At 44.0% G+C, this 19,639-nt stretch overlaps 1 protein-coding gene across 9 annotated transcripts in view; it reads right to left on the bottom strand.

Moving 5' to 3' along the window:
* Positions 1-217: 217 nt before the first annotated feature.
* Positions 218-19,639, bottom strand: part of LOC144158350 (uncharacterized) — a 147,825-nt gene continuing 128,403 nt past the window's right edge. For all 9 annotated transcript variants that reach the window (XM_077689190.1, XM_077689194.1, XM_077689185.1 and 6 more), the window contains 2 exons: positions 8,849-8,984; positions 218-1,792 (listed from right to left, as the gene is read on the bottom strand). In XM_077689190.1, coding sequence (XP_077545316.1) covers positions 373-1,792; positions 8,849-8,984 — 1,556 coding nt within the window. In that variant the 3' untranslated portion in view covers positions 218-372. The remainder of the gene's footprint in view (positions 1,793-8,848; positions 8,985-19,639) is intronic.

Here is a 19,639-nt window from a genome sequence, read left to right as displayed (position 1 = left end):
GAGTGACCAAGCTGGACTATGAGTAAAGCTCTTTTGACAGGTTCTACAGACTCTTTTCAAGACAGTGCAGTCTTTCATGAGACCAGGTGAACTTTGTGAGTAAAGCTTTTCTGAGAGATGACACACAGAGCCCTTGATGAGAATGCAGTGTTTCATGGGTGACCAGGTGGGTTTTTTTGAGTAAAGCTCTTCTGACACCAAAGGCCTCTCAACAGAGTGAACTTTTTCATGTTTAATCAGCTTGGGTCCTCGAGCAAAGCACTTCTGACAGCTGCTACCACATACAGCCTTCTCCCCAAAGTGAAATCTTTTATGATCCACCAAGCTGGAACTATGTCTACAGCTCTTCTGACAGGTGCTACCAACAACCTTCTAACAAGAGTGGGATCTCCCATGAACAACGAGGTGCTTTCTTTGAGTAAAGCTCTTCAGACAGGTGCTGCACACATACGGCCTCCCGCCAGAGTGCAATCTTTCATGAACAGCCAGGCTATCTCTCCGAGCAAAGGTCTTCTGACAGGTGCTGCACACATACGGCCTCCCGCCAGAGTGCAATCTTTCATGAACAACCAGGCTATCTCTCCGAGCAAAGGTGATCCGACAGGTGCTGCACACATGTGTTCTCTCGCCAGAGTGCAATTTCTCATGACTACCCAGGTTTTTTCTGCTAGTAAAGCTCTTCTGACAGGTGCTGCACACATACGGCCTCCCGCCAGAGTGCAATATTTCATGAACAACCAGGCTATCTCGCCGAGCAAAGGTCTTCTGACAGGTGCTGCACACATACGGCCTCTCGCCAGAGTGCAATCTTTCATGAACAACCAGGCTATCTCTCCGAGCAAAGGTCTTCTGACAGGTGCTGCACACATACGGCCTCCCGCCAGAGTGCAATCTTTCATGAACAACCAGGCTATCTCTCTGAGTAAAGGTCTTCTGACAGGTGCTGCACACATACGGCCTTTCACCAGAGTGCAATCTTTCATGAACAACCAGTCTAGCTCTTCGAGTAAAGGTCTTCTGGCAGGTGCTGCACACATGCGGCCTCTTGCCAGAGTGCAATTTCTCATGAGCAACCAGGCAGCTTCTTTGAGTAAAGCTCTTCTGACAGGTGCTGCACACATGCGGTTTCTTTACAGAGTGCGATTTCTCATGATCAACCAGGTGGCATTTTCGAGTGAAGCTTTTCTGACAAGTGCTGCACACATACGGCCTCACGCCAGAGTGCAATCTTTCATGAACAACCAGGCTAGCTCTTTGATGAAAGCTCTTCTGGCAGGTGGTGCACACATAAGGCCTCTCGCCAGAGTGCAATTTCTCATGATCACCCAGGCTTTTTCTGCTAGTAAAGCTCTTCTGACAGGTGCTGCACACATACGGCCTCCCGCCAGAGTGCAATCTTTCATGAACAACCAGGCTATCTCTACGAGTAAAGCTCTTCTGACAGGTGCTGCACACGTACGGCCTCTCGCCAGAGTGCAATTTCTCATGATCAACCAGGTAGCGTCTTTGAGTAAAGCTCTTCTGACAGGTGGTGCACACATACGGCCTCTTGCCAGAGTGCAATTTCTCATGAGCAACCAGATGGCGTCTTTGGGTAAAGCTCTTCCGACAAGTGGTGCACACATACGGCCTCTCCCCAGAGTGCACTCCATGGTGGCTGCCCAGGTTGCATTTTTCAAGAAACCTTTTTTTGCGAACAGTGTAGGCGCAGCACATTTTTCTGGCACACAATTTCACTTCACGAGGGGGTTGGTTGCATTGCTGACAGGACTGGCAGGAATGAAGCTTCCCTCTGAAACAAAATTTTTGCACGGTCACTTAAACAACTTCTAAGTTGGCAGAATAAGATACCAAAAAATGAAATATGGAATGAAGATATTGCAAGAATCAAGCAAACACAATCTTTGAGACCCACGGCAAAAGGTGTCAACCCAAAAAATGCATTTATGCAAACTTTTTACAATGTACACACCAGAGTAAATTTAAGGTTTCTGCAAAATTTTTTTTCACAGTTGTGGACAACTTCTGTCAAGCATTGTTTAACAGAAAATGTGGCAGCAGGTTATATATCCACAGATCACATTGTAAGTACAGTACTTCAAATTTCCTCTCCATAAACGAAAACTTCAATTAGGCCATACTAATTCTTCTCCGATAGTGCGAATTAGGTATGTTATTAAAGAAATATTTATACTTCACTCATTCTATGCACACAAATACATAAACAATAAAGGCTTGATATAGGTGATTTTAAGTTTGATTAGTTCAATTTCTGGGGCAATATGACAGTTCATTAAAACCTCCAAAACAGTGTGGCTTACTTATACAGAAAACATAGCAGGGCCATTCCACACGAAACATCCCAGCGCCAAAATCAGCCATTGCCAATTTTGTCAAAAGAATTTCTGTTAGTTGCGAATTACGTATCGGAGGCCAACACACAAGCATTTTCGTCAAAAAAATTTTGCATGCATGTGAGCACTCCTTGAAGTTTCTGCAAACAAGAAAAATGTGGATGAACACAATAAATTTACATAAATAAACCATGTAAAATGAAAAATATTGTAGAACGTTCACCTTGTCTTGCTGTTTGATGCCGCACCGCAAGAATTTTTAGTGTTGTATTTGTTAAAAACGCAAGAAATGGTGCACTTTCAGAATTTTTTGCAAAGGCACTATAAAGCTTCAGCCCTAATATTTTCACTGTGATATTGATATAGTCCTTGAGTGTCTACTGAAAATATTTAAGGTTGATTACAGACCACTTTTTAGGCCAGTTGATTACAAGAACGTTAAAAAATGAGTTTTTTCCAACCTTCAGACCTACATGAAGCACCAAATCGTAACAGGTAAAATTATTTGAGACAGCTCATTATACGCACCCAACATTTAGCGTTTCGTTCAGGAAATTGCAGTCGAGCAAATTTTCTTGGAGGCAAAAATTTCTTTTTTAAAGTGTGCAAATAGCCACACTTCTGTCCACTACTGAAGTGTGTCCCCAGCTCGGAATGCCTACATGCCTACGAACTTTTATGCGGTAGGAATGCGAACACCTGGCTCTCTGATAAATGAACATTGTTTGCCACTTGACACCACAAAAATACATCAAAAACAGCATAATTCGGCTAATTTGCAACTTTTTTATTAATGGGTCTATGGAAAGTTAATTACGGAAGTGAAGCGAGCCTGATCTGATTGTCTGATGTGAAGGAAGAAGAATCACAGAGTCGTGTTTGCCTCTGCACCACACTCAACCTGGCCCACAGACATCACGACAGGATACCTCTTACAGCAAGCATGAAATTTTTAGCCACTTGTCTCTTTTGCCTTCAGTTTTTTATCCACAGTGGTTCAACTCTTCCCCAGTTGAATAGTTAGCATCAAAGAAACCAGCCTAGTTGTTCATATTTGGTTGTTTACCTGAATTTTTTTGGAGCTTGAGTAGGATTTAATGGCAATGTGAAGTGTTGAGCGCGTAGCTGGTCTGAAGTGATGTAACTGTTCCGTTTCTTTGACTGGAATTGCCACGGCTAATTCTGAACCAAGCTGCGTTCTTGTATCTTGTTTTAAATCATGAGAGCCAGATTAGTTATTTTTTTACATTTTCTTTACCCCGGCATACGGGTCCTTTAGCATTATTCTGATCCTGAAAAGGTCTCGATCTCTGGATACTTGCTCTCAGTGCAAGACCTTTGATTGCGCCTCTGATGTCATGACATGCACTTTTGCCGTGTGGTGTGGCAAAGAAATTCCATTCTGGCGACAGTTCATAGTCCACTTCGTGGTAGCAGAGATTCACGAAGTTCTCTTCTGTCAAAGAAATATTAAATTTTGTAGCTGACGCAGACCTTGTTTGTTTCGCATGCACTGTGCTCGGAAATGTGTGTACTGCAACTGTGCCATGCTCCAAACAGTCAGAAATAACTGCACGAGTGAACAGAAACCTCTGCAGGTGCGGTTTCCTGCTTGCCAAAATATGTAGCTATGGGGTGTAGTTGAACCTGTGAGTTGACGCAGTGGTATGACTGTGGCATGTGCTGAACTATAAAGCTATATATTCTGCATACTTCATCACTATGATGGTCTCGTGCAGACTTCAGTTGACTCTAAGGTATCGGAAGTAGCTGGCTTGCTACTCACTGATGGAATGGTGGACATTAAGATGGTTCAACATGTCCATGAACGTTGCCGAAAATTCTTCAGGCATCAAAAAAATGTTCTTAGCATTACAATGTTTTCCACTGATCCATTGGTGGATGTGCGTCATCCTTAATCCTGAAGACGTCAGACAGACTTTGCTAGAGTAGTGTTTCTGTGTAAGCCCTACCTGAGGAGGCTGGGCAATTGCCGAAAATGCAGTCTTCATTATCAAGTTGGTATGATGTCATAGTCAAAAGTTCTTCAGTTGTCTCCTTGGGGTTACTAGAGTGGAGCATTAATTTAAAATACCGGTGACACATGCAGACATATAGGGTGTGTGTAACTCTTCCACCTACCTAAGCAGTGTCGAGGGCACAAAGCTGCGAATATTGAGAAGCCACACTTTAAATCAAGCGCTCACTTCCACTGATTATGCAACTCATTGTTTCATCAACAACAGTCGCTTTTGGAGGCCTTGAAGTGTGTCCTTTTGAATTGATAGGCTAATGCTCTGATTAAAGCCTTCATTACTTCACTAACTGGGTGACCACATTTTAGTTCCTGGGAGCCTAGAATGCCACTGGCAGCCTAGATTTTCATTGCCTCTTGAACTTGTTCTTGGGTTGCTCCGAAGAATTTTATTTTTCTTCATGAGACCAAGAATGGGGCGTTGAAGTAAGATAATCATGTTTTTTCACTTTTCTTCAGAGGAAAACGTTTTTGAGGTCGTTCATAAATATCACATAATCGCTGAGAAGTAATTGGCCACCGTCGTGTGTCACAAGTTGATAGTTCGGTCAGTACCCTGGCTGTAGGCATCACTACCGTAGCGTCCTCTTGGAGAGTTTCCATAGACCTCGTCATGCAGAGCTCTGTCTCATACTGCATTCATTTTTTTTAATGCAGCTACCAGTGGCTGCTTCTGACTCCTCCCTTTCTGTTTAGTTACCCAAAGCGTCAAGGTCATCTTGAGTGCCTACACACAAAACATTGAGATGGTCTCTGAACGGTACGGAAGTTCCTTATTTTCATGTGCTATATAATAACTGCTACTTGGAAGCTTTACAAATTCGGTATCTAACATGCTCAAGTGAAGGGAGGTCATCAACAAGGGCCATGTGGTCGCTGTTGACCTATGGCAGTGATTTGAATGCGTGAGTCTCCGCACAATATTGACACAATTTTGGAAATGTATCGATGGAGGTAAAGTTGCTTGCGGTGTTCCAAATTGTTGTGTCTTCATGAAGAGTGCTTTGAGCGCATCTTGAGGTGCTCATGCATTTCTATAAGATTGCACACAGTAGTAAATTACTGCTGGATACACTAAGTGGTTTTGTGGCAATAACTCAGGTTGGAAGTGCATGGAGGAATTTCGCTTCGTGAAAATTAGGACCAAGCATATGAGTAAGCTTCCGAAAATAAGCACCTTTCGAATGACACTAATTCGTACCTCCTGTACAAAACTCGTTACACTTCATTCATTATTGGAGGTTTAATGATCTTTATATGGCCTCAGTTTTCGACATTGTGGGTTTGGACTGAACACGCAGTAAAATCTTGATTCCCGTCCGTTAGGTGGGGCCCTAGCCGATCTTCACTGCAGTTATCTCCGCGCACTACTCCACCAACATTTTACAGCTATGATCTATACCAATGCTCCCAAATGACAGAATCGTGTCCGGTGTCGTTCTACAAAAATAACCGTACACCTTCCGGCAAAGCCCACTTTTTTGAAATCCACTAGAGCTCTTTTTCTAATTCTATGATGCAAAAAATCACACTGGCATTGGTCGCTAAGATGACTCTATCAGCAAGCCATGTTTTATTGGCTTGTCATAAGTTTACATTGGAGTTGTTGCCCACTCAAAATTTCCATTTCCTGTCAGCACATGGGCTTCTGCAGAAATCATTAACCAAATCGTCCAATCATAAACATATCATAAACACATGAAGATTGCAGAAGGAGAGGCGAAGAACAGAGGAAGAAGTACCGTATTTTCCGGACTATAAGTCGCACCTTTGTATAAGTCGCACCTCCCTCAAAATGACAGTTTTTCCGAACAAAAATGTATACAAGTCGTACCGGTGTATAAAACGCACCGGTATATAAGACACAATTGTTATTTAGGTAAACTCATAGTGATTGAGATGTTAGAAGGAGCGGCGAAATTACATGGTTGCGGCGGCCGCCGCCTATGAACGCATCCCCTGGCTAGACTTGTGCATATACCGTCCAAAGTCTAGACAGAACTAGCTTCTCAAAAATGGTTTATTGATACACTCAGATGGCATGTACTTACAGACAGCGTTTAGGCAAATTATCTTGTTCCTCCGACTCGCTAACAAACAATTCAGCAACTTCAAGTGGGAGTTCCTCCGCCACTTCGCTGTCGTCCTCCGACTCACTGACGTCTTCTTCGCAAATAACGTCACCACTCGCGGACCGGATCACTCCGGCCTTTATGAACCCGGCTACAACTCTTTCTGTTGAAATGGAGTGCCATTTGGCCACCTCTCCAAACGTCGCGCGTCTCTTGCGTGCTGTCATCGCTTTCGTAAATCAGCGCAATAAAGGTGTCATGGCGGACGGAAGTGACGCTACCGGAAGCGGCCCGAAAATCGAAACTTATCAGCAAGCTGTCATTTTCAAAATTAGCAGCACGTTTACCTCCTCCACAGTAACTCACTGTAATAATTTTTAAGCTGCATTTTGTTTTTCCAACCTAGTTTGATATTACTTTGAATTTATTCTGAACTGAACTTACTGCGCGCGCGGTTGTCGGAGTCCATTATCATTGTTTTTGACTAGAAAAAGCTGCAAATTCTTTGGGTTAACGTCCAGAAGCGATAAATGGGCTATGCAAAACACCATAGCGGTGCGATTCTGATTCATTTAGACCATAGAGCTATGTCTCTTAGCGTGCGCTGGCCATGCGCGGCCGCCGCGAACCGGATTTATTCCATACATAAGTCGCACCGGTGGATAAGACGCACCAACGAAAATTTCAGAAAAAAACCGCGACTTATACACCGGAAAATACGGTAGTGCAGGGACGCAAGGCAGTCAGGCACTCGAACTCGAGCTGGATTCCAGCGACCATCTGCGTGACCTCTGCACTGCTGGGTTCTCCTTATGCCAAGATGCACTGACTTTCTCAAGCACTGCAAAATGTGTCAAAAAGGGCTCGTGTTCCTTCAGTGCAATGTTATTACTACCCTCCATTGCATAAATAGCATGCCATCCTGCCAATGCTGGAGATGGTAAAAGAACAATTCCTTAACGAGAAAAGCACGGTGCAAGGCTGCCCAAAGCAATTATAATGTGAATATGATTAACTTAATTATTATAACTATTACTTCATTGGTGTATCTCAACAGGTTATGTAAACTTACTGCTACAATAATCTATATTACTTCGCTTGCATTATTTGTTACAAGATAAACCTGGAAATGGTACTATATGTCCATATGGAGTGCAGAGGCAAGCACACCAAATCTTTAAAGTAGTACTGACGCAAAAATTTCAAACCTGACATAACTATGCAAAAGGCTTCTTTGGCAAGTTGAGATATCTCCCAGCAAGTTTCAACAGTAACCGTTCATGATATTTTAATCCATTTTATTTATTGCACACACGAGAAAGCTCAAACGGAATGCCCTCTTGCAATCGGCATCAGTATGACTACACCTACTCCTCCCGATCCCAAACTGCCGACGTCAGGGTCCCGGTTATGTGGCCAATGCACTAGCTGTAGTTGGCACGCACTGCTTTGGTTTGTGTATCACGTCACGGTTTTGAGACTTACATCATGCTACCCGAGGCATGATAAGACGGTGAAGATGCGCGCGAGCAGTGGTGCGAGAAAAACGGTGACGTCACGAGCACTCTCCTGTCCTGGCGGCTTCCTCGGTGCTCATTTAGTCGAACCCGAAAACGACACAACTGAACGAGGCTGTAAATAATTATTTACACTGTGTCCAACTGCCTAATGTGCCATTCCATGAATGGTGGGGCTTGTAAGCATCAATACCAGCGACAAAAATGTACCACAAAAATTCCGCATCGGCGCTCCTTAAGCAGCCAAATCATTCTCCTTGACCACTTTTACCTTTTTCTTAAGCCATGTAGGCAGCAATGATTTGTCTGTATGTATATTTTGTTTTTCTCATCATTGTTATAAAGATTACTTCCAATGATGCCCAAAGCTTTCTTAAAACAGGGACCTTCGAGCATGTTCTGCTCCCCAGCAAACAGATTGTATACCACTGGGCACACCGTGAAGTAGATCAAAACAAGTTGTACATTACTTACTGCAGACAACTTCCATAGCTTCCACTGCATTGCATGATAAGTATGAAACAAAGAATACCAAGACTAATGAAACACTGAAATTGTTAAATTCTCATGGCCTCATCGAGTTCATAAATATTTAAAATAAATGGAATTGTTGGAGAAACAACATTTTCAAATTTTTTCATTTATGCGACTCAGGCCGGATTACAATCCTGTTCATACTACATATGGATTCATCATTATATCCAGTGGTGTTCTGCGAGCTTCTGGTACAGTTTCCATTGCTATTCCTCACGGTGCACCCTCCACTATATTTGCTGCAGACGATACCGACAAAAATAAACCACAGCTTTTAGCTTGCACTTCTTACACTATAGATGTCCTGAAAATAGCCTTGCTAGCGCCACAACCCACCCTGCATTGCCAGCGTGTCGGTCGCACGAGGAGGTGTGAGGACTGGGTTCAGCCGAAATGTCTGCACCATCTGGGGAAGTTGTGAAGTTGTCCGATACATCCGAGTCGCCAACTTTGGTGTTGTTCCCTTCCAGAACTGCAAAAGTCAAAGGTTTGAGCAAGTGAAAGCAACGAGTGTTATACAAATCCTCAAACAGCCTATATACTGGAATGCATAGCACAGTTTCATCTAAGTGGGACTTTGTGGTCTGCAGGGCGTCTACCAAGTTTACATTTTCAATGAAACATGGTAAAAACGGCACAGCTAGAGACAGGACGCAAAGAACAACACAGGACTAGCGCTGGCCTTTCTTCTTTTTTCTTTTGGGTCATGTCTCTAACAGTGGTGTTTTGGGCATGCTTCATTGCTCCGGCCAACTAGCCCACATTCACGCACTGACACATTTTCAAGTACCCCAAGTTTGCCAGGTTTTCTAAGAGTGCTTCTGCTAAGGAACACACATGAAACAAATGTTGTTTTCAATGAAGATTGGCTGCACCATGTTATCAGATGCTGTTACTCTCTAAAAAGAATGTTAAAATAAAACAAACGACCTCATAGATTTCAATAGGGAAGTTATATATTTCTTCTACTTAAAATGAAAACATAACAAAGTAGTAAAATTCACAACGAATAAAATATCTTCAATAAAATCGTAAAAACATTTCAAATTGTGTCAACATTTTCAAATTAGGGCCTGTGCTGAAAAATATCTGCACCACCAATAAAACACAGATAAGGGGAGTGAGGTGACCATTGAAGTGTTCACCTGCGAGCAGTACAACACACGTTCTTTGTATATACACTCATATTTGTGATTAGAGCGACGAAAGCAATGCAACTCTTGTCACTCCAGTAATCCGCGACCCAGTGTCGCTGCTACGGCGACTAGAGTGATTGGTCTTGACCCTATAGGCATTTTGCAAAGGTAAGGCAGCGCCGCGTCGATTCGACCCCTAGCGCCACATGTCTAATAGCTGCTCAATTGGTGCAGGATTACGCGTGGATTAGGGCCAGACATGCAGGCCCGCGCTGCATGTCTGGTGCCCTTTCAAACGGTAGCCATGGCGCAGGACAACATGCCGACGGTTTTTTAGAAGGTCTTTGGGAACTAAATGAACTTGACAGCTTTTATCATGGGAAAAATTTTAAAAAAGCAAGACGTCTGCTTGAAGCACAGCTGGATGTGATGTCAAGGAAGTGCTGGGGTCGTGCAGATCGGAGGTGTCAGTGAAGTATATTCCGCAGACGAAAATAAGCCAGTGAAATGTGTGAAGCGCAGTGCAAGTTTCATGGTTATACCGCATGGACACAAAGAATTAGAGGTCACATAATTGCTTGCAGATCGACAGCAGCAGACAACTTTTCGACAAAATTTCAGACAAAGCGGCAGAAATAAGAGCACGAACCGGCAAAGCTGCGCACGTCTTGCTTAGTGTGGAGGAAATTTTCGCACAGCTTCCATCTTGTCGGGGTCAGGTTGCACTCCTTTAACATCAATCAGGAGGCCAAGGATGGTGATTTGCCGCCGTCCAAACTTGCATTTGGAATTAAGTTGAATTCTGGCTCGGCGAAAAACGGCCAGAGCGTACGACAGGCATTGGAGGTGGGTCTGAGATGTTGCAGAAAAGACACTAACGCCATCAAGACAGCAAAGGCAAGTTGACCATTTAAAGGCATGGAGGAGAGAGTCCATCATTCGCTCGAATGTAGCTGAGGCATTACAAAGTCCGAATGACATTACTTTGAATTGGTAGAAACCATCCAAAGTGATAAAAGCGGCCTTTTCGCAGTCCTTGTAATCAACAGTGACCGGCCAGTAGCTGGAGCGGAGATGAATGGTAGAAAAGGACGCGGCACCATGAAGGCAATCGAGCGAATCATCGATATTCGGAAGGGGATACACATCCTTTTTGTGATTTTGTTAATGTGCCGGTAGTCCATGCAGAATCGCCATGCCCGATCTTTCTTTTTACCCAGGACAACCCAGGAGCCCCACGCCTTGAGGATGGCTCAATGATGTCTCTTTTGAGCATTTTGTTCACCTCTTTTTAGATAACAAGCCGCTCAGCTTGGGACACACGATACGGCCGTTTGTACACAGGGCTGGCATCTCCGGTATTAATACGATGACGGACGATGGATTTCTGTGCCACAGGACGATCACCAAAATCGAATATGTCACCGTATCAATCCAAAAGGCAACGCAATTCTTCAGCTTGCGTTGGCGATTGATCTGCCGGAATCATCTGCAAAAGTTCGGCATCTTCCCGCGGAGGAGTCAGGTGATGTTTCAACATCGATTGGAGGTTTGCCAAAGGTTGCAGCGGAAACGTCATGATCACAAACCGGCACCAACGTGGCTAGTGTCATACCGTGTGGAAGAACTTGTCGACGGAAGGTGAAATTCAGCAGGGGCAAGGTGACTTTGTTGTTGGTAAGTCACAACGGTATGATGTAGCCTCAAGCTGTGCGTAAGCAGCATGTTAACGATTGGTGACACTATGTAACTACTTTAAGAACTTCTTTATTTATTTCATTTTTTTATTTATTGGATACCCACAGCGCCATAAGGCATTACAGTGGGAAGAATACATGATTACAAGACAACACAAGCTCAATTTGCAGTAAGTACAGTACAGTCAAACCAGCCTGTAGCAAGTATACTCAATACACAATGGAAAGCACATTGACAGAAATGTACGAAAAATTCTAGCGGGCTACATACAATAAGACGAAAACAAATGCTTTGTTAAGTAGTTATACAGCACTCAAACAAAACACCCGTCATCAAGTGGACAATTCAACTGACTCTAACAAAGGAAAAAATGAATCACTACCAACAGCAGCAACGATCGCTGAAGGCAACCAATTCCACTGGCAAACCGTTTTAGGAAAAAAAGAATTGTTAAATGGTGCTGTCTTACATCAGTACTCCTGCACTTTGTAAATGTGATCGACTCGACCAGATACGTAATGCAGTGGAGCAATGTAACTGTCACGAGAAATACAAGTTCGAGATAAGTATAACTCATGGATAAGCTTCAGACGCTGCGTAGCCTGGCGTGTGGCCAACTGTCCCCACCCTAAAGTTTGCTTGCAGTGCGTCATGCTGAAGTTGTGGCTCTTAACGGCGTTTCGCAGGAAACGAGTGCCCATGTTTTGCACTTTTTCAAATTTATCTTTATCAAGTGCAGTGAGCGGGTCCCATGCGCTACTCACGTAATCAAGTATCGACCATACGCATGATTTGTACAGTAATTCCCGTGTGAACTAGGGAAACTCACGCGTGTTTCGCCGCAGGAACCACAGAATCTACACGCCTTAGCTATCGTATAATCACCATGAAGGTGTCAATATAAACTGGGTGTGAAAAATACGCCCGAATACCTATATTCAGAGACTTTTTAAAACCTTCTTGTTTACAGTATACGAAGGCGAAGCTTCAGCCTTCTTTCTAGAAAACGTCATGCACATTGTCTTCTACAAATTAGGTTACATGTGCCATTTTTCACACCATGCATTTATTTTGTCGAAGTCGTCTTAAACTGCGCCCCGATCACTTTCGCAGTTTATTACTCTATAAACGATTCAGTCATCCGCAAACACTCTCATCCAGGGTGATGTCATTATTATACATTAAAAACAATAATCAGCCCAGTCTGATCCCTGAGGGACCCCGCACGTCACATTGGTAGTGGATGACTGCTCACCATTCACGATGACGTATTGCTGCCTTCAATTTAAGTATTCTGGAATCCAGTTAATAACTTGAGGGTTAATTTGGTATTGGGTCATTTTCTGCAATAATAAATTATGTGGGACCAAATCAAATGCTTTTCTGAAATACAAAAAAATGCAGTCGATACTAGTTCGGTTGTCCAGCGCGCATGCTAGCTCATGAGTAAATTCAGTTAACTGGGTAACACAAGAATGGTCCTTGTGAAAGCCATGTTAACGTTCAATTAACCAGGAATTGGCTTCCAAGTGCTTTATTATTGACGAGTATAAGACATGCTCAAAAGTTTTGCAGCAAACGGCTTTTAAGGATGTAAAACAATAATTTGACACAATTTTTCATGGTCATGATTTGTGAATAGATACAACAGCAGGCAGTTTTCAATCACTAGGCAAGGAATAATCGCGTAAAGATTTTCAAAGATTATTACTAACTACCGGGACACTATGTGCACACAGGATTTCAAGAGAGCGTTAGAAAGACCGTCAGGTCCAGAGGGTTTTTGATAAATCTAGACGCTTTAGCAGGGTTTCAACTCCTTGGCTATAAAATACAATATCATCCATCTGAGACTCGCCCGAAGAAGGTACAGATAAATGGTACGCGTTTGTTCGCGTACCTGAGACTGAAAAAACAGAGCTAAAATACGAATTAAAGCTTTCAGCTTTTTCAGCACTTTCAATGACGACACCATTCTGTTCCAGAGCAGGGATTGAGAGAGTCCTTTTTCGTTCCTTTCACATATTTCCATAGTTCCTTTTTATTTTGCTGAAGTCGTGATTGAAATGACTGAAAATAGGCAGTTATCGCAGCTGTCGTAGCACCTTTTAATTGACATGCAATTTCCTTAAGCTCACGAAAATTTGGAATGGACGGATTGCGCAAATGACTCTAGTAAGTCCTTTTCATTTCTGTGCTAAGGCATGTAATTGTTTTGTAAACCATGGCTTGCTTCTTTGACGCCTTTTAGATAAAAGCGAGAACGGCACGTGACGGCCACATAGTTCCAAAAGCTTATCTTTGAAATTGGACCAAAGCTGCTCTACTGAAAGCGATTCTGCAAGTGTCTCGAAGACAACAAAGTAATTGTCAAGCTCGGCTACAATTTCATCAGTATTTGCCTTTGCATAATTAAATATATGCCGGCTGTTAGTAGTAGTACTACTTTGACAGGTCATGTTCATTTTACAGACAACCGCTTTGTGGTCCTTAATTCCTGGTATGACTACCGTGGATAGAACTTTATGTGGTGCATTTGTGAAAAATAAATCAAGAACATGATTTTCTCTCGTTGGCTACAAAACAGTCTGCGTAAGTGAAAATAAGTAAACAATATTGGCCATAGCAGTATATAGCTTACCAGTAATTCCTAACAAGGCAGGTTGGCCGTGCCAATGAAGAGCGGGAAGGTTAAAATCTTCAGCGACAACAATATAGTCAGTTTTAATTACTTCTAATTGGCTTGTAAGCTCCGATAATGTTTCGTTTCTACAGAGGCCTGCAGCTGGCGGTAAAAACAGCACACAGATAACTTTTTACCATTCCGAAGTCTTATTTGACACCATACTGCTTCAGATGTGCTGCCCTGCACTATAGTTCGACACGACGCAACGCTTTCGTCAACCAGTACAAATACGCTCCCACCATGATTATTCCGATCATTTATAAAGCATACAAAGTTGGCTGGGAACACTTCACTGTTAGCTACACTCTCATCAAGCCATGATTCTGTTGCTATTACAACTAATAATTTAAGTTTCCAAGAGGCTACTTAGTTAATCAACCTTATACTTAAAGGGACACACAACCGAATATCGTCGAGCATATATTCTCTATTAGGAATAAAAGGGCATCACTTAAAGCACCTTGACGAGAAACAGTTTGCTGATAACGCCCTAGAACTTTTTAAATCAAAATTTTTAGATCTACGTGCCGTATGTGTCCCTCCCAAAAATAATGCTGGCAACCACGACATAGAGTAGCTCGGCAACATACTTTTGTCTGTATGCGAAATGAAAAATGATATTCAAAAACTTGTCCCCAGCTAAAAAAGTCTGAATCGCAGGCTTTCCTGTTCCTTTATGTTTTTTTAATGCAATGGTCTATTTTGCACGAATGCGCCATGTGTTGCGATAGACGATAGGTAGAATCTGGCTTCACGTTGTGGAGGTGGGAAGTTCGATTCTCCCCTGGCACGACGTTTTTTTTAAGCTGCCGTTGGCATATTTGGAAACAGAAATTGAATATTTTGCAGAACAAATGCCCCTGACTCAGGCAGAACCGTCAAAGCTTCTTCACGAGGTGTGTTTACTGAACGCTGCCATTGATTCTGGGCATGGAGGCTCAGTTAGCCACACTGAGAGCAACCCTGCGGCGGCGGGTGGCAGGTGTTTAAAATTTTCAAAATAATGTTTAGAAATACATATACAATTCAACCTTGTACAAATACTTGTGTAAAAGGTTTTCAATACGTAAATAAACGTTTCAGCAGTTACAGTAGCTGGTAGGTTTGCAGGTCACGTGACAGGGATCCATATTGTAGTGTCAAGTTTCAACACTACGAACCGCCGCCCTTCCGATTTCAGAAAGTTTGCTGCCAAATTAAAATTATTTCTGCCAGTTTGTTTAGAAATTGCTTGTGGTTATCGGGCTAAATAAAATGCCAGCTTTCATATGAGCTAAAGAACATATACGCGACAAAAATCGCTTGTCTGTCCCTTTATTACTGCGGCAATTGACTACAAGAAAAGATATTTTGCCGGACGGATCGCTGCATAGTCACTTGGTTCGTATGACTTTTTCCGTACTCTCATCATGAACATGTTTGGTTTTGTTCCCGTAGAGGGTGCCGTTTTTTATTATACCCTGTGTATTATCAGTTTTAAAGTTCCTAGGCGAATTTCCAAAGCTGTCGCCTTATCGTTCGCCTTTGAGGCGAGAAATCTTCCGGGAGGCTGATATCAGTTCCTTTTAGATTCTTTGCATTTATCAAAACCTCTTGTTTTTCTTTGTCAGATGCAAACCTTGCAATAACAGGCCGATGTTTGCCCGGCATAAATTTGCCGATTCTATGTGCTCTTTCCATGAACTGTGGTGAGATTCCGAGCATAGTTGTGCTATGTTTTTGACGTGTTTTTCCGACAGACCACGGTTCCCAGCTATCGCTGTCTGCTATTCTGTATAAAATAAGATTACATCGCCTACTGCGATTACCCAGGTCATCTACTTTTGAAAGCAGAGACTGCATACTGCGTTTTAGATGGTCGCGCAGCTTTTTATACAGTCTACGCTTAATACAGTCGATCCGGCAACAACATACTTTCGGTTACAACAGACCATTTCTGTTGGTTTGTCTGGTCCCCATGCATTTTAAACGGAGTCTACTACGCTCATAACAGACCCGCCCAGAGCAAACTATCGGCTAAAACAGACTAAATTTTAGGCGAAAATTGTTTCGACTGAATGTTTATAGCGGACTTCTGCGGGGCCGGCACCCGATATGCTTTTTCTTTGCTCAGTTTGGGGAGAAAACTGTTATGACTGGCAACATTGCTGGCAGCCGGGTCGTTGGTGCAGCCAAGCCAAGCGGCTTTTTTTTTTGTGCGACCGGCGGCATAAGCGGCAGGGTAGCTGATTTGACTGTGGGATAAATTAAGCGTAATTATCGCTGTGGAACATGGGGAAAAACAGGCCGACATCGCCAGAAGTACAGGCCTGTCTAAGCAGACGGCCCGCTCTACCGTCAAGAACAATGCCGCTGCCGATAAACGCGACTCCAGTGAGATTGAAAACAGAGCTATCGAATACTCTAAGTTGTGCACCCGGAGGCGAGTCTGCCCTTGTCAGTTTTTTTTATGTAATAAAAAGCTCGGGTTCAGTGAAGTTCGGTCTTTATTATTGCCACGCATGCATCTTTCCCGTTCCGTTCAGTGAAAAAGGTAAGAAATGTCTCAAGTAGGGGGGCTGTTTCCCATCCATTGTGTGCAATCTGCCAGTAACGGTGCGCAGTCTAACTGGTATAACTTCCGATTTCACAGCTGTCCGTCATGAGACTATTTCATTACAGCTGTTTCAATGACCAGACTAAAATCGTTAAAAAAGTGGAAGCTGCCTCGGGGGAACGTCAGGCAGCGATCCGGTTTGATTGACGAACAGTTTCGGGAAAACCTACCTCGTCGTGGAGGGATTTAAAAGAGCCTAGCTAATTCAGATGGCCACGACTAATGTTTTATAGCTGGTTAATAATTGCGCCTAGTTATATTCTTGCTTTATTTGCTCAGCTTATCATGTGTCTTTACACGCTTGACCGCATAAGCTAGGCCTTTTGCAAGTGCCGGTGCTGAGCTTTGGAAACGGTGTTTACGCGATTCTTTGCCCTAGCGCGAACACTGTGCAGAGGTGTTGCAGGGGTGTAGAAAGAACAAAGTGTATGTGTATGTACTGTGCATATGCAATATCGTCAAAGTACCCACTTTAGAGCGCATACCCCCCCCCCCCCCCCCTTGGTCGGATACTGCATACTTCGACTATAGCGGATGTTTGTTTCCGGATTCAGCGGGTCCATTGTAACGGGCATAGATTGTATTCATCTACTGCTGCTTCTACTTTCGGGAATCCTGCAACTGCTGCTTCCAAAGATGACATGCGCTTCGTCAAGGCTTCTAGAACAGCTTTTTGGGCTGTTTGGTTTCTTCCAATGCTATTAAGCTGTTCTTTTATTTCAGTTTGCCCATCCAAAATTTTCTGCTGTGTTGCCTCATCAGGCCTGGGGTTCATTTCAATATCTCCGCACAACAAGAGCAAAAGTAAATAAAAACTCCATCGCCGCATCAACAGGAACCGCCGTTTTGTGCGACAATGTACAACAGAGTGCGACCTTACACAGTCATACAACACTTGGGGTGGAACCGGCAAAAGGAAAAGAATAAACTTTTCGTGGTTTAATAAGCCACTAACCTGCATGAACAGCAAAAGTTGCTAGACCGGCTGATCCATCGATGTGACGGTTCCACGCCCCGTTTGTTGTCTGGAGCTTGCTCCCTTATGTACGGTGTAGTCGCAGCAGGCCGCGTCTGGATCATCCCATTGTTTGCCGACTGGTAGTAGGCACTGACTAAAATCAGCGGCTGCGCAGGTCTTCATCCATCCTTGGCTGTTGGTTGATTTAACGCTGAAACTTGAAGAATCCTGGTTCCCCTGACTGTAGATAAGTGGGTGCTTCGACGTTGCAACGCAGATAGCCTGCATGAACAGCGAAAATTGCGTGACTGGCTGATCCATCGATATGCCGGTTCCACGCCCTGTTTGTTGTCTGGAGCTTGCTCCCTTATGTACGGTGTAGTCGCAGCAGGCCGCGTCTGGATCATCCCGTTGTTTGCCGACTGGTAGTAGGCACTGACTAAAATCAGCGGCTGCGCAGGCCTTCATCCGTCCTTGGTCGTTGGTTGATTTAACGCTGAAACTTGAAGAATCCTGGTTCCCTTGACTGTAGATAAGTGAGTGCTTCGACGTTGCAATGCAGATAGCCTGCGTGAACAGCAAAAATTGCATGACTGGCTGATCCATCGATATGCCGGTTCCACGCCCAGTTTGTTGTCTGGAGCTTGCTCCCATATGTACGGTGTAGTCGCAGCAGGCCGCGTCTGGATTATCCCGTTGTTTGCCAACTGGTAGTAGGCACTGACTAAAATCAGCGGCTGCGCAGGTCTTCATCCATCCTTGGTCGTAGGTTGATTTAACGCTGAAACTTTAAGAATCCTGGTTCCCTTGACTGTAGATAAGTGGGTGCTTCGACGTTGCAACGCAGATAGCCTGCATGAACAGCGAAAATTGCGTGACTGGCTGATCCATCGATGTGCCGGTTCCACGCCCCGTTTGTTGTCTGGAGCTTGCTCCCTTATGTACGGTGTAGTCGCAGCAGGCCGCGTCTAGACCATCCCATTGTTTGCCGACTGGTAGTAGGCACTGACTAAAATCAGCGGCTGCCCAGGTCTTCATCCATCCTTGGTCGTTGGTTGATTTAACGCTGAAACTAGAAGAATCCTGGTTCCCTTGACTGTAGATAAGTGGGTGCTTCGACGTTGCAACGCAGATAGCCTGCGTGAACAGCAAAAATTGCATGACTGGCTGATCCATCGATATGCCGGTTACACGCCCAGTTTGTTGTCTGGAGCTTGCTCCCTTATGTACGGTGTAGTCGCAGCAGGCCGCATCTGGATTATCCCGTTGTTTGCCAACTGGTAGTAGGCACTGACTAAAATCAGCGGCTGCGCAGGTCTTCATCCATCCTTGGTCGTAGGTTGATTTAACGCTGAAACTTTAAGAATCCTGGTTCCCTTGACTGTAGATAAGTGGGTGCTTCGACGTTGCAACGCAGATAGCCTGCATGAACAGCGAAAATTGCGTGACTGGCTGATCCATCGATGTGCCGGTTCCACGCCCCGTTTGTTGTCTGGAGCTTGCTCCCTTATATACGGTGTAGTCGCAGCAGGCCGCGTCTAGATCATCCCATTGTTTGCCGACTGGTAGTAGGCACTGACTAAAATCAGCGGCTGCCCAGGTCTTCATCCATCCTTGGTCGTTGGTTGATTTAACGCTGAAACTAGAAGAATCCTGGTTCCCTTGACTGTAGATAAGTGGGTGCTTCGACGTTGCAATGCAGATAGCCTGCGTGAACAGCAAAAATTGCATGACTGGCTGATCCATCGATATGCCGGTTCCACGCCCAGTTTGTTGTCTGGAGCTTGCTCCCTTATGTACGGTGTAGTCGCAGCAGGCCGCGTCTGGATTATCCCGTTGTTTGCCAACTGGTAGTAGGCACTGACTAAAATCAGCGGCTGCGCAGGTCTTCATCCATCCTTGGTCGTTGGTTGATTTAACGCTGAAACTTGAAGAATTCTGGTTCCCTTGACTGTAGATAAGTGCGTGCTCCGACGTTGCAACGCAGATAGCCTGCATGAACCGTAAAAATTGCGCGACCGGCTGATCCATCGATGTGCCGGTTCCACGCCTT

The sequence above is a fragment of the Haemaphysalis longicornis genome, unplaced genomic scaffold (assembly GCF_048455015.1).
Source record: "Haemaphysalis longicornis isolate Haplotype H1 unplaced genomic scaffold, Haemaphysalis longicornis Haplotype H1 scaffold_10, whole genome shotgun sequence".
NCBI lineage: Eukaryota > Metazoa > Arthropoda > Arachnida > Ixodida > Ixodidae > Haemaphysalis > Haemaphysalis longicornis.
Note: the sequence above shows the minus strand (reverse complement) of the source record. Positions and strands in the feature narration are given on the sequence as shown.